Source organism: Scomber scombrus, chromosome 8 (assembly GCF_963691925.1).
Source record: "Scomber scombrus chromosome 8, fScoSco1.1, whole genome shotgun sequence".
NCBI classification, from domain to species: domain Eukaryota; kingdom Metazoa; phylum Chordata; class Actinopteri; order Scombriformes; family Scombridae; genus Scomber; species Scomber scombrus.
The window spans coordinates 14,813,408-14,826,132 of NC_084977.1; the positions used below are offsets into that span (position 1 = coordinate 14,813,408).

The 12,725-nt window shown below is 40.6% G+C and overlaps 1 protein-coding gene across 1 annotated transcript in view; it reads right to left on the reverse strand.

The window, feature by feature from the left end:
* Positions 1-12,725, reverse strand: part of agbl4 (AGBL carboxypeptidase 4) — a 280,426-nt gene that overhangs the window by 75,330 nt on the left and 192,371 nt on the right. Inside the window, exon 6 of the mRNA XM_062424281.1 lies at positions 10,689-10,728. Coding sequence (XP_062280265.1) covers positions 10,689-10,728 — 40 coding nt within the window. The remainder of the gene's footprint in view (positions 1-10,688; positions 10,729-12,725) is intronic.

A 12,725-nucleotide genomic window follows, 5' to 3' on the forward strand; every position in this document is an offset into this window, starting at 1 on the left:
GACGGAAGAAGAAAGACAGACATGGCGCACACACACAGAGGCAAACCTTATTGTGAATAAATCCTTCATTAAGTATTTAGAATGGTATCAGCGCTGGCCCTGCCATCATGCTGCGTATACTCAGTGATCCACCCAGGAGACATTGATCTTCTTCATAAGGATCATAATGACCACCAGAGAAATACTGATCATATTTCAGCTCCAGTCAATTCAGTTCATTAGGGCCGCTCTACCTCCTGCTGCGGCCCTGTATTGATCTTGCCAGTGTCACCAGACTGTTATTCTCTCCTAACTAGATAGGGAACTCAAAAAACTGTAATTTATAAAGTGGCAACTACAAGTCAAACAATAGACTACAGGGAAACAAGCAAAAATACAAAGAAGAGTAAAGATTGCCCCATCCAAGAGAGCAGCGTGGACTGTCCGTCTCTCTGCCCTTTCTGCCTCGGCATCAAATGTCAGACACGACAGAGGAAGTCCTAAAAGTATCAAGGCTGTCCCTGGGTTTCAGAGAGAAATTTTCTTTTGCCTCTAATACCTTTTCCAGCGTCTCCTTTCCTCTAATCTCCACTTATCTGGCAGCCAGGTGAGCCACGGCACATGGCTGGTGGGCAGGCTTTGGTCTGTGGGAATACAGCTCATCCTAATGGTATTTCTTCCCCCTTCCTTCTCTTCCCTTTGCTTCTCTTCCTCCTTCCTCCAGGGCGGCTGTCAGACAGACACAGAGACAGCCAGAGAACTTCTCACTGCTGCTGTAGCTGACAGCATGGAGCTAGTGGGATTGGACGATGAAACCAAAGACCGCCCGTCACGCAGAGGGCCAGCCAGGCTCACAGGTGCACAGTATCTGACAGATAATAGCGGATAAAACCCAGGGCAAGCAGCGCTCACTCCTCACCAGGACATGGGCGACCCATGGTTGTGGGGTGGGGGGGTCAGATGGGGTGGCAGAGGCATGTTGAGGAACAAAGTGCTTTGACAACTAGGGACATCTACTTAACAACCGACCACCCAGACACACACATACACACACTAGTCAAGGACAGGCAAGGTTATAGATCTCAAATCCCTCCACAGAAAAGAATCCCTGCCGCAGCTTACTGTACACTTGAAGGAGGTGGTTTGGAGCTTATTAATGAGTGTTCGTGCAGTTGCTGGTGTACTTGCTGCTCTTTTATTACTCTTGTTATAATTTCAGTTGAAAGAGCTGTGAGTCTCCAAAGTACAATAACGTGTTTATTCCCTTTTCCATTTATTTCCCCTTCTATCCTCATTCTATTTCATGTTTTTATTCATCTCAAAATGTGCTTTGTATCTTAGCGAGCAACTCCAGGGTACAGAGCCCAAACACGTTTTCATCTATTTAAGCTAAAATTATGCTGACCCAAACTTACTTAAATCTGTGATAAAATACAATATTTGATCACAATCACTTGAACTTAATTTCACATCTGCCTGATACTAACCTGGCAAAAGTAAAACGTCTCTCAAGAATCGCCTTGTTTCACTCAGCATGGAAAATACAGAAAGAAAAGTAAATAGATGAAATATCTCACAACCCATTTTTCTTCAGCAGGGACACACAAACAGTGACAGTGAAATAGTATGTCATATGTCATGCTTCTCCTCTGCCATCCCGGTGCAGGATGCCAACTGATGTGACGGTGGGAAACACTGCCTATCTCTCTCGCTGCTGGGACACATTTAGTTCTGTGGAGGTGAAAACAGTCAGGACGAATCTGACAATCAGTTGTAACAGGGCCAGAGACAGTCCAGTTTTTACTGATCAGCAAGCAAATCTCCAAGTGCTGATTTTTTCCCCCCATAACTCACTTCTTGTCAGCTTTGTTTCTGGAATAACCCCACCTGTTCAGTGAAGATATTACTATGAATATGCAGCAGAGCGCCACATTTCTTTCTCAACTCAGACAAGCAAAATACTTAAAGGAGACAGTATTATTTTTAGGATATATATGATCACTACTGAGTGTGTGCTTTAACATGTTTGTTGACTGCAACTGGGCTGTGAAAATCTTTCTGTATCATTCCTTAGTCTCCATTAGAGGTCAGTGCAAAGTCACACACAAGAGAGCTGGGTGGCATAATGAGTAGGAGAATTTCCTGAATTTACAGGACTTGGGTTCAAGCATCTGCTATATTGCAGTTTCCTGGAGAAGGATGGCGGCTGCTGTTTTGTAGCTGAACCTGATGGTGACCCGCCTGTGAAAACGGGCAATTAAAAGTAGAATTTCCCTACGGAGATCAATAATTTATAACATTTTTATTTATACATACAGCACTCGACATACATACCTATTGGGCACACATGCTGCACACGTAGTTCTGACAGAGAGACTGAGAACAGACTGATAATGACCTTGATCATAGCAGCGAGTATCCCTTGGCAATGTGCACCTGCATTGTAGTTTGCACGGCTTGTGATATTGAATACTCTCATATGAACAATTTCGCAGAGTGATAGGTTATCATATTAACAATTTATCTTTGGGGTAACGCCTTTCCATTAGTAAAAGGTATCCATATTGTTAGAAGATTGCCTAGATGCTAAAATATTTAGCATCCTACATGCTCTAAAGCAGCATTCAATGGTTAGTGAATAACAGTCATATAAAGTAGTTGTTTAGAAAGAGAGACAATGTCCTGGCTCTACTCACACACACACACACACACACACACACACACACACACACACACACACACACACACACACACACACACACACACACACACACACACACACACACACACACACACACAGTCCGAAGTCAAAAAACTCAATCCACCAGCCATAACACAGAGACAGAATGGCATCAACCTCTATTATCTAGTCCCTATGCTGCTAACACAAAAGGCTCCCTGGAACAAAAATCCAATCAGTCCTCTCTAGGAGGATTTGCTCCACAGCAGTGCTCAGCAACACTGGTGGCTCTGCTGGTGACAAAGAAATAATCTCTGAGCCCACAGCCTGTTCACAGCCTGTTTACTGTCTTCGTCACATCGCCCTTTTAGAAAAAGGACAGTCTACGCTTCTCTGTTGTCATTTACTGTCCTCTGAGTTTAGCACTCTGCCTCTCTCACTCCTTTTCTGCATGCAAAAACATGAAACACATGGTTGACTGTGTGTACACTGCGTGAAATTACCATATTTGCGACACAGGGAATATTTACTCTAAGCATTAGTAATATAGACTTGACAAAAAAAAGAACCTTCAGGCGTATAGGCTAGAAACAGGTTTTTAAATAATTGTTTGATGACAAATATTTTCAAAATATTTTCAATATTGTGCTGCCCCTTACTCCCCTTCCTCCTGCCACCTATCTCTCTCAGTCCTCCATTCTTTGTCTGGTAAATTATCACACTCGTTCTCCATTCATTAGCATGCTGCTGCTTATTTAGCTACGCTGCTGAGAAGCCTTCAACAAAATCAACTGGAAAATACTCAATATGAGGCGGCCAGCGCACCCCTCTCCGTTCCTCCCTCCCATCCTTCATTTCCTTCTTTGTTTGTTTTATGTGGGTTTTTTTTTACCACATCAAAATGGAAGCATAGCCCCCCATAATGAAGAGGAGGGAGATAAAATATGCAAATTCACAGAGAAAGGATATAATTAGGGCAATAATAGGAAGTGTTGTTTTCCCAGCTGCTCATTTACACAAAAGCCTTATAGTATTTTTTTTTTTACCAATAATGTTCTTCTCTCTTGTTTTTTCTCTGTCTTCCTCTCCGCCTTCCTCTCTGAAGGTGTGAAGTCTGGTACTCCACTAAAAACAACTCTCTGCAGCTTTCCATCCTGAAAGCTAGTCAACCATGGAGTCATTGAGCCAAACCGAAATTTCTCACAGCTCAGGTACGTACAGCAGGCCTGGATGGTAAGCAGGAGGTTGCATACAGATTGGTCTGGGTTGTTTTCAAACCTGTCTTTCCACCTTCCACAGGTCAACCCGTGCCAGACAGAAACACTGTCTCTTGGCCTGCTGTCTGAAAAATGGGACTTTCACAATGTGGAACTGAAAGCATGAAGGACTGTTCCAGAGCGAACCAGCTCAGTCGTCTTTTTAACCATCCTTCTGCCACAGAGAAAGGTGTTAAGGTCGGAAGAATGTACAAATGTAGCACACACTTGCTCACGTATTAAGAACAGCACAAGAACTCTAAAAGCAATGACTTTTTGACTTACTAACATTCTGTTTTTGATGTACATATACAAGCTGCTGCCATTGGACATTTTATTATTAAGGATAGAGCTGCTGCAAACAGCAAGGTCATAATCAGTAAATACAGTCAAAAGGTAGTTAATACTGGTGGACCCAAGACTGCAACGACAGTGCTCTCTTTAACTCTAAGATGTGCGCCTATTGAAAGATTTGAATTAATGAGGAGAAAATGAGAGCTAAATGTTTCTTATGTTTCAGCCTAACTCAAAGGAGGACTGGTCAGGCAGATAAAGATCAGCCGATGAAAGTCTGCACAGCTGAACATAAAAGAAACTGTCACACACATGAGGGGGTAACTTTAACTTATATGCAAGAATAAACAAAGAAAAGATTATGTTTTCTTCAAAGTCAGATAGTAACGGTGCCCCCACAAAGATCAGTAAATAATCTCCCTGTGGGCGGCTCTTCCTACACCAAAAACTATGACAGAACTCCATGAGTGCAATTTGCCAGAGGGCCAAGAAAAATACATCATATTCAAAACAACAGCACCACAACAACAAAGACATAAATGCATGATATATCACTATATTGTTTGGATGGCTGCCCGGAGACTTTTTTCTGAAGAAATGGGAGCTATTAAATTGCTGAGCCAGCCTGGTGCATTGTGTAAATTAGAGAAAACTCTGTTGACCCCACGTTCACACTGCAGACAATTTAGTTTAAAGTAATCTCTGACTTACTATGGTGCTTCCTGACATGTGTTACGCAAATGGAAAGGCGCTGTAAATGTTGGTACCTCCTAAGAGAGCCAGCAGGGCTCATGGGAGTCTTTAGATTTGGTCTTTAAGAGAGCAGAATATCATAGACTAGTTAGTATTCAGAAAAACAGCTGAAAACACCTTTGCTGAAACTTAATCCTTCCTGCACATAAACAAAAATGAGAAGTACATTTTGACACTTCTGTATTTGTTAGATTTTAATTTTACATGCTAAGAGGGTAGTTTTCCATTAATTATACTTTTCTTCCCACAAAGTTTACTGTTTTAAGTGATTTTGACATGCAAATTATGTTTCATATTGTAGCTGGTGACCATATTTCATATTTGCTGTGTGGTAAAGGATAACTCTGTCACACTTTCTTCAAATTGAGGACATGTATTTAATCACTGACATAGTATAATTCAATGTGTCTGTAATGTGTAAGTAAATCTATCTGGTAGATTAAACAAATTAAACACATTCATGTTGTTTTCAGGTGAATATTTTTCAAGATGCTACTTTGTACAACATGTCATCCTTATTTCAAACTTATGGGTTGTGTTTAATACATGCATCTTCAATTTGTTGACTATGTCATTTGGAGAAAGATTTGGGAGGTTTTATAAGACTGTGCAATTTAACTGTGCATTTAATGTTTGTGCATTCAGTGTCCTTAAAACATCTTCTCCTTTTCAAAAGAATATAAATTTTAATTTGCTGTTCATATGCTGCTTTTTCTCCTGCTTTGATGTATGCAATTCTGTTTAGAAAATATGCCCTGAACCAGGTTGTTTCCATGGGAACAATACAGCTAAATAATTATGGTTCTGATCATGTAGCGACCATCAGCTCCATACTTAATTTTGTTCATGTTCTGCTCTGTTCTGTGTACACCCGTGGCTTTCACATGCTAAATATACATACTTCAGTTACCACATTATTGCTATGCAGCAGGAAATATTCACACACGGGTTTTGAATACGAGTAGCTGTTTGTGCAAAATATGACCTCTGACCTCAGAGATATGTACAGTGGTTTTGTCTGGAGGGGGCGAAGCAGGAAAGACAAAGAATATGTGTCAAAAGGGAGGCTCTAATGAAGAACATTTCTATTCTGTTCTGACAGAAACAGCAGGGAAATGGAGATACAAAGAGAGAAGTGATAGAGTAGAAAAAGAAGAAAGTGAGAGGAGAGATTTGAGAACTGCCTATTATCTCCATGCTGCTTCATTGCTTTAGACACACACACACACGCTGCATGCATCTGTGCACAAATTTAAAAGTGTGTACACACAAGCGCACACTCTCACATACAACCATCCTCTCGAATCTGCCCAGATCTCATGAATATGATTGACCTTTTTTCCACTGTAATGCTGAGAGCGCATTAAGGGGAAAAGAGAAACTAAACAGAGGCAAACAGAGTTAATTTAGAACAACACATTATTGGGTGCTGACTGCAGATATGGAAAAGGACAATCTAATCGATAAGCCAAAATAATTACAATGGCCTCTCAAATCAATGTCTGCACCCCATTTTCTCACTGTGAAAAGACAAAACCTTCAATGCAGGTGTTTTTGTTGTTCTGTTTTGTGCCGTTTGCACCTGTGTGCGTGCAGTAAATGTACCTGTTTGTGTGAATGTGTGAATGTATGTGTGTGTGTGTACCTGTGGTGTGGCTGTTGCTGTGGTGGAACAGTTGCCAGGACTAATCATTATTTAGTTGTGGCGGGGCTGGAAAGGTCAGCAGTCTGAAATGTCAGGCTGTGTTCAACAGGAGCCAGATGCAGCCGTGCGCTGCTCAAGTGTCCAATTAAAGAGGGCCGAGTGAGGTTTGAGTGGGTCTGTGTGTGGGAGTGACTGTGCATGTGTGTGTGAAATAAGAAAGAGAGAGTTACGAGATGTGTTTTTGTTAGTTTTCCCTCCATATCAAAGCTATATATTAAATATATATACTGTATATCAACTCAATTACATGTGTGTGAATACATGTGCAAGTGTGAAGCGTTCTTCAGAGTAGATAATGAACACCATTTGAAACAGAGCAGCAGGAGCAAAATCCTCATCACATCTCTTTTTTTCTCTCTCTCTCAAACACACACACACACACACACACACACACACACACACACACACACACACACACACACACACACACACACACACACACACACATACACATACACACACACACACGCACAGCATGTTATGAAGCCACTTGAGCCTATTATTTTGTTCACACCCTGCGAATCCCCCTGCTGTCTGTGCTATGATGACACGATGAAGAGAGGTGACTGAAGGATAAAGAGGAGAAGGGAAGACAAACTGCTAAAAGGGCATAGGATACAGTTATAGAGGATACAGTTAGATCACTGATAAATAACAGTAGATAACAAGTGTTGCTAAGTCAAACAAGCAGAGGAAGAAGTGCCAACAATAGAGTGAGAGGCAGGTGGGAAGATGACAAGGAAAAAGGGAGTGAAGGAGCGGAAACTCCTTTAATCTGCAGGGAGAAGGAGAAGGTGTCCTGTAAGTGTTTCCCTGTCATCCTCATTCATCTGAGAGCCTCACCTGCTCCTCATACAATCATACTAACCTTCACTGTGTTCAGTGCGTGTGTGTGTGTGTGTGTGTGTGTGTGTGTGTGTGTGTGTGTGTGTGTGTGTGTGTGTGTGTGTGTGTGTGTGTGTGTTCATATCCGCTTACTTACTGTGAATAGTAATAAGCAGCAGGGCAGGATAAAATGTCTGTCAAGTTAAGAATATAATAGAATTCCCTTCAAGGCCACACGTGACAACAGTCTGAATAATGACCTGCAATAATTTACACAGCACACTGAGCTCGACAGTGGTCAGAGGAGGAAAGCTTTCAGTGAGAAATAATTGAAAGCTACTTTAGCCTGTCTAAAGGAAGGTAGTTTTGCCCAATACTTTAAGCTAGCAAAGAGGGGGATGCAAAATCATAAGAAGACTTACAGTAAATGTAAAGCGATTTCAAGATGAATTCAATGTGACATTAAAATGACTGTAACAGTATAATACTAACAGGACAACACCAGTGAAACTTTGTTGCAATAGAAAAGACGTTGCCCTGTCATTATCAGCTTACAGTATGTGCCATGGAGTGCGGAGTGGAGTTTAATGCTGCATACTGGCTTTGCAGCACATTCAGTTCTCTCAATTTGTTGCATGAAATTTCATTTAAATTAGATTGATTGATTTAGATATTATTAGAAACCGATTTCATTGGCTAGTTTGTAAGAAATGTAACAGTTTCCAGAACAGTCACAATGTTTTTCTAGCTTGGTTGTCTGGAGAAAAGAGCATAAAAAGCCCAGCGAGTGATGCTTCTCCCAAACTATTATTAAGTGTTGATGTGACATACAGCAGTACACAGTGAAGGAGATGGATTTGTGACATTTTCCATTTTGTCTTTTGTGATTATTATTTGACAAACTGATTAACTTATTATATATTTGATTTATCACATATCCCCATTAATAGCAGAGGAAAGGGTATATTAAGCAAATGCTCCTTATGAGTTGCAATCAGTTGTTGTATACAGTATACACAAAAGTATGTTTAATAGCTCTTCTTTCTGTAATCATCTTATTTTTCTTGTGTAGAAACATAATATGCACTAAAATGATCTTTCACTCTTTTTCCCTCCATACAAGGTGTCCATACTTTTTAATCTTGTTTACAATCTTTCTCTTTTCTTCCCATCCTGATCGCTCTCTCTCTCTCTCTCTCCTTCTCTCTCTCTCCCTCTCTCTCTCTGTTTGCCCTCTGTCAAACTGTGAAGGCCAGGGACAAGTTTTGCCTCTGCCCAGGGCCTGAGGAACAGCTGCAATGTAAACCTGCTAAATTAACCCGCTCTTCAAGTTCCTCACATATGCATTATTCTAATCAAAGCATATTAGATCATCCAGCTACTTTAGACATATGGGTCTCTGTATCCTCCTTGCCGTCCCCATCTGTTCCTCCTCCCCCGTTTTTCGAATTTCTCCTCGATTTCCATCTCTGCGAATCCCTCGTTTACACAGCTGCCTCTATAAGAGACTGGCATAGATTCCTAACAGTTCTCGTTGACATGTTTCCACTCCAGTCAAACGTAGAGCACCATATGTGTTCCTGTGTGCTACATGCTACAAGTTTGAGGTGCGTATTGGATTAAATTCAAAATACTTTGCACAAATGAGATAAAAAAAAACTCCCACAACCAATACACAAACAAAATATGGTTATGAACATTATTTCAATCTGTTCTGGGTGTTTTTTTTCATTCTTTGCTCGAAATGTTCATATATTCATCTGAAATGTTGACTTCATTTCACACACACTATAACAAGTTTTTCACTGTTGAGCAAAAAGTGGAAAAAACTGGTGCTATCTTTAAATAAACAAGTTAAAAGCAAAAGTGTTTTTGATACTGCATGTATGTTTTTCAGTTAATGACAAGGTTAGACCTATGGCCCTTTAACTTGTCAGTTAGTGATTATTGAGCTTGGCTACCGAGATCATTCATTTGTATTGCATGTTTCTTTATATACCCCAGATCCTGAAGGGCTTGTAGGCAATAAACAAATCATCATTGAGTCAGCATTGGAGCGATCTGTTTGTGTCTCTTTGTTAGAGCCAACTAGCCATCATTCATGGAAGAGTCTGTAGAAGAAAACCTTACCTGCCTCCTTATCATAAAATCCATCCATACTTTCATCAGAAGAATGCAACAGAACATCTACAGAAGCCTGGTGCGTTTTGTAAACAAGTGCTGTGGACTGATGAAGTTAAAAGAGAACTCTTTGGCCACAATCAGCAAAGGTATGTTTGGAGAAAAAAGGAGCAGCATTTCATGAAAAGAACACCTTGACAACTGCATGGGGGTGGATCTATAATGCTTTGGAGTTGTGTTGCAGCCCGTGGTGCAGGAAACACTGTTGGAGGGAAGAATGGATTCCTCTAAATACCAGCAAACCCTGAAAGCAAACATCACACAAGCCTGGGATGGATGTATGCTAACATACTGAACATATGCTTGTGGTCACATGCTTAGTGATAGTGATAGCTATTCATAATAGTTTGTGATGGCCATTCCGAAACCTGAAGTTTACTTCCATGGTGGATTATGATCCTATGTTTAGGATCATAATCCTAAACAGCTTCAGCTTTTTTACAGACGGTGTGATGTTTGCTTTAAAAAAAAACATCAAGAGACAGATGACTTGCCTGATGACAAAGTTCGTTAACAATCTAGACTTAAGTACAAAGTCTATGTGACTTCTCCAGACCTGCTCTTACAACACAAACATACAGGGATGGATGTATGCTAACATACTGAACATATGCTTGTGGTCACATGCTTGATAGTGATAGCTATTCTTAATAGTTTGTTTACATATTAAATACAAACTGCTGGTCAGTTACGTGAGCATGTAACTAACCAGCACATCAGCAGTGGTTCAGCCGCAGGGTTTTGTCCAACTGTGAAGGTTTGTGTTTGTGTAGAAAAGCTATATCCAGAAAACAGCATGTAGCCCTTTGAGCATTTACAAGTGGGTTGGAGAAAAATACTTTGGGTGCCTTAGTGCCATGCTGCTGTCAAATCAATAGCAAGTCAAATTAGAAAACATAGAAACATATACTGGCACTGGGCTTGTGTATGGGAACACAGTTTAATATCAATGGTGAAGTAGAGAGGTGGATTTTGGGTGATAGTGAAGTCAGAGCATAAGATCCCAGGGACTTACCAGAGTTGGTTATGGTTAACAGGTCCAGACGCCGTTGTTGCTAAAAGAAAAAGGGAAGAAAGGGATGTTACAATTAATGATCAGCAAGTTAGAACCCTGGGTTACCAGGATACCACATTATCATACAGTCGTCCAGGGTCTATTGATCACATGTAGCCTACAGTCATTCATACTGGTAATTTAACTTATAGTAGCTTGGTGGTAGTTCAGTTCAATTCAAATAATGACTTTGCAATAAAAGATTATTGTACTAAATGATTTTGTACAGTATGACCTTAAACTTTAAATACAATTAGCATTTGACTCAGTGGCAATTTTTTGTAATCTTGCACTGTGTAACATTATGCAGTATGATTACAAAAAGTCGTAGTTGATACTCCCCAACTTACCCAAACTTCAATTCTGTTAAGGTAGCTTATGCCTTGATTTATATACAATGTGAAAAATCTAAAAGTTGTACAACTATATTTTCAAAGTAGTTTGACTACACACCACTCTCTCTGTGTGTGTGTGTGTGTATGACCTCATAGGCTTTGATAGAGTACATTTGAAAGAGTGTGCAATTTTACACTTGATGTCTCCAGCAGCTGAGAAGGAGTCTAGAGGAGGCGCTAGTTGGCTCACCCCTCTCTTTAACCTGCTGCCTTTATACACTCACTCACTCACACGCACGCGCGCACACACACACACACACACACACACACACACACACACACACACACACACACACACACACACACACACACACACACACACACACACACACACACACACACACACACACACACACAGACACTTGACTGTTGAGCAGTGCAGTAATCAACACCTCAGCCCTCTTCATCTACCAGTCCCGCAGGAAAGAAGATCTTCACATCCTAGGAAAGGATGAAGAGTCTGTGTGTATATGTGAGTCACAGTATGGCTAGGTCACAGTCAAAGCCAACTTTTAGGACCAGACTTCATTAAAATGCAGGCACCACACTAACCAGTAACTAAAAGGGATAAGCAAAGAGGCTCTCAGCATACTTGGAGTCCTTCTCTCCCCACATACAGTACTGCCTGAAATGGAACTCACTGATAGGCCACAAAATACTTATTTTAGTATTTAGCAGATGTTCTTACTCGGAGAGACTTATAACATACAATATGAGTGGAAAGCAGTCCACTGAGCGCAGTGATTGAATACCTTTAAAAACAAGTTCACTGACACTGTAGTTAGTAGCACAATCATTTCATCATCCAGAAATAATCATGTAAGTGCTCAGGATCAAGTCATGATGATGCTTGTGCTGATGGAAGGTCATCTGAGCATAGGAAACAGTAGTAACATGCAAAAATTTATGAGGCTGAAGCTGAGATGTCTGATGTAGTAGTATGGCTTTCTTATTTTACCTTGAGTAAAATATGAAAACAATCACTGTATAGACTTAGGTTCGCTTTAAGGATATGGTGCAAGTGTGGTGGAAAAGGTTTAGGTGCTGGGTGGATGACCATGTAAGCAGTAGATGTCACTGTGACAACATGAGACACTGACATACTCACACACAGGTTTACACGCGCACACACGCCACCCCCAAACCTCCCATTCTCACAATAACACTTGCACACACACAATCGCACACACACACGGCCATTACCACCTGTGGAGACCGCAGACTCTCTACAGTCAGTCAGATATGGAGCCGCAGCAGGAATCAATAACAACAGAGAAACATTTACACCTGTAGTTCTTCTCACTGCTGCTCAAGGGATAAAGCCCTGATTAGAACAACCAAAGTATGACCACACCCAAATACAATATAACATACACATCTCTGTGTAAGTAGAACCAACACATTGCGTTATCTAGCAAACCCTGTTCAATTACACAAAAAACATCTTTTTCAACTTGCTTTTACCTCTTAATATTTCTTTACATGCCTACTGTATTAGTATTTAGTGATTGTCATCAGTTGTTTTTAAAGGTGTCTTTTCCATTATATAGCATTTATTTGTTTGCAATATGCTAAATAAAGTGTATTAGCACTACTACTACTA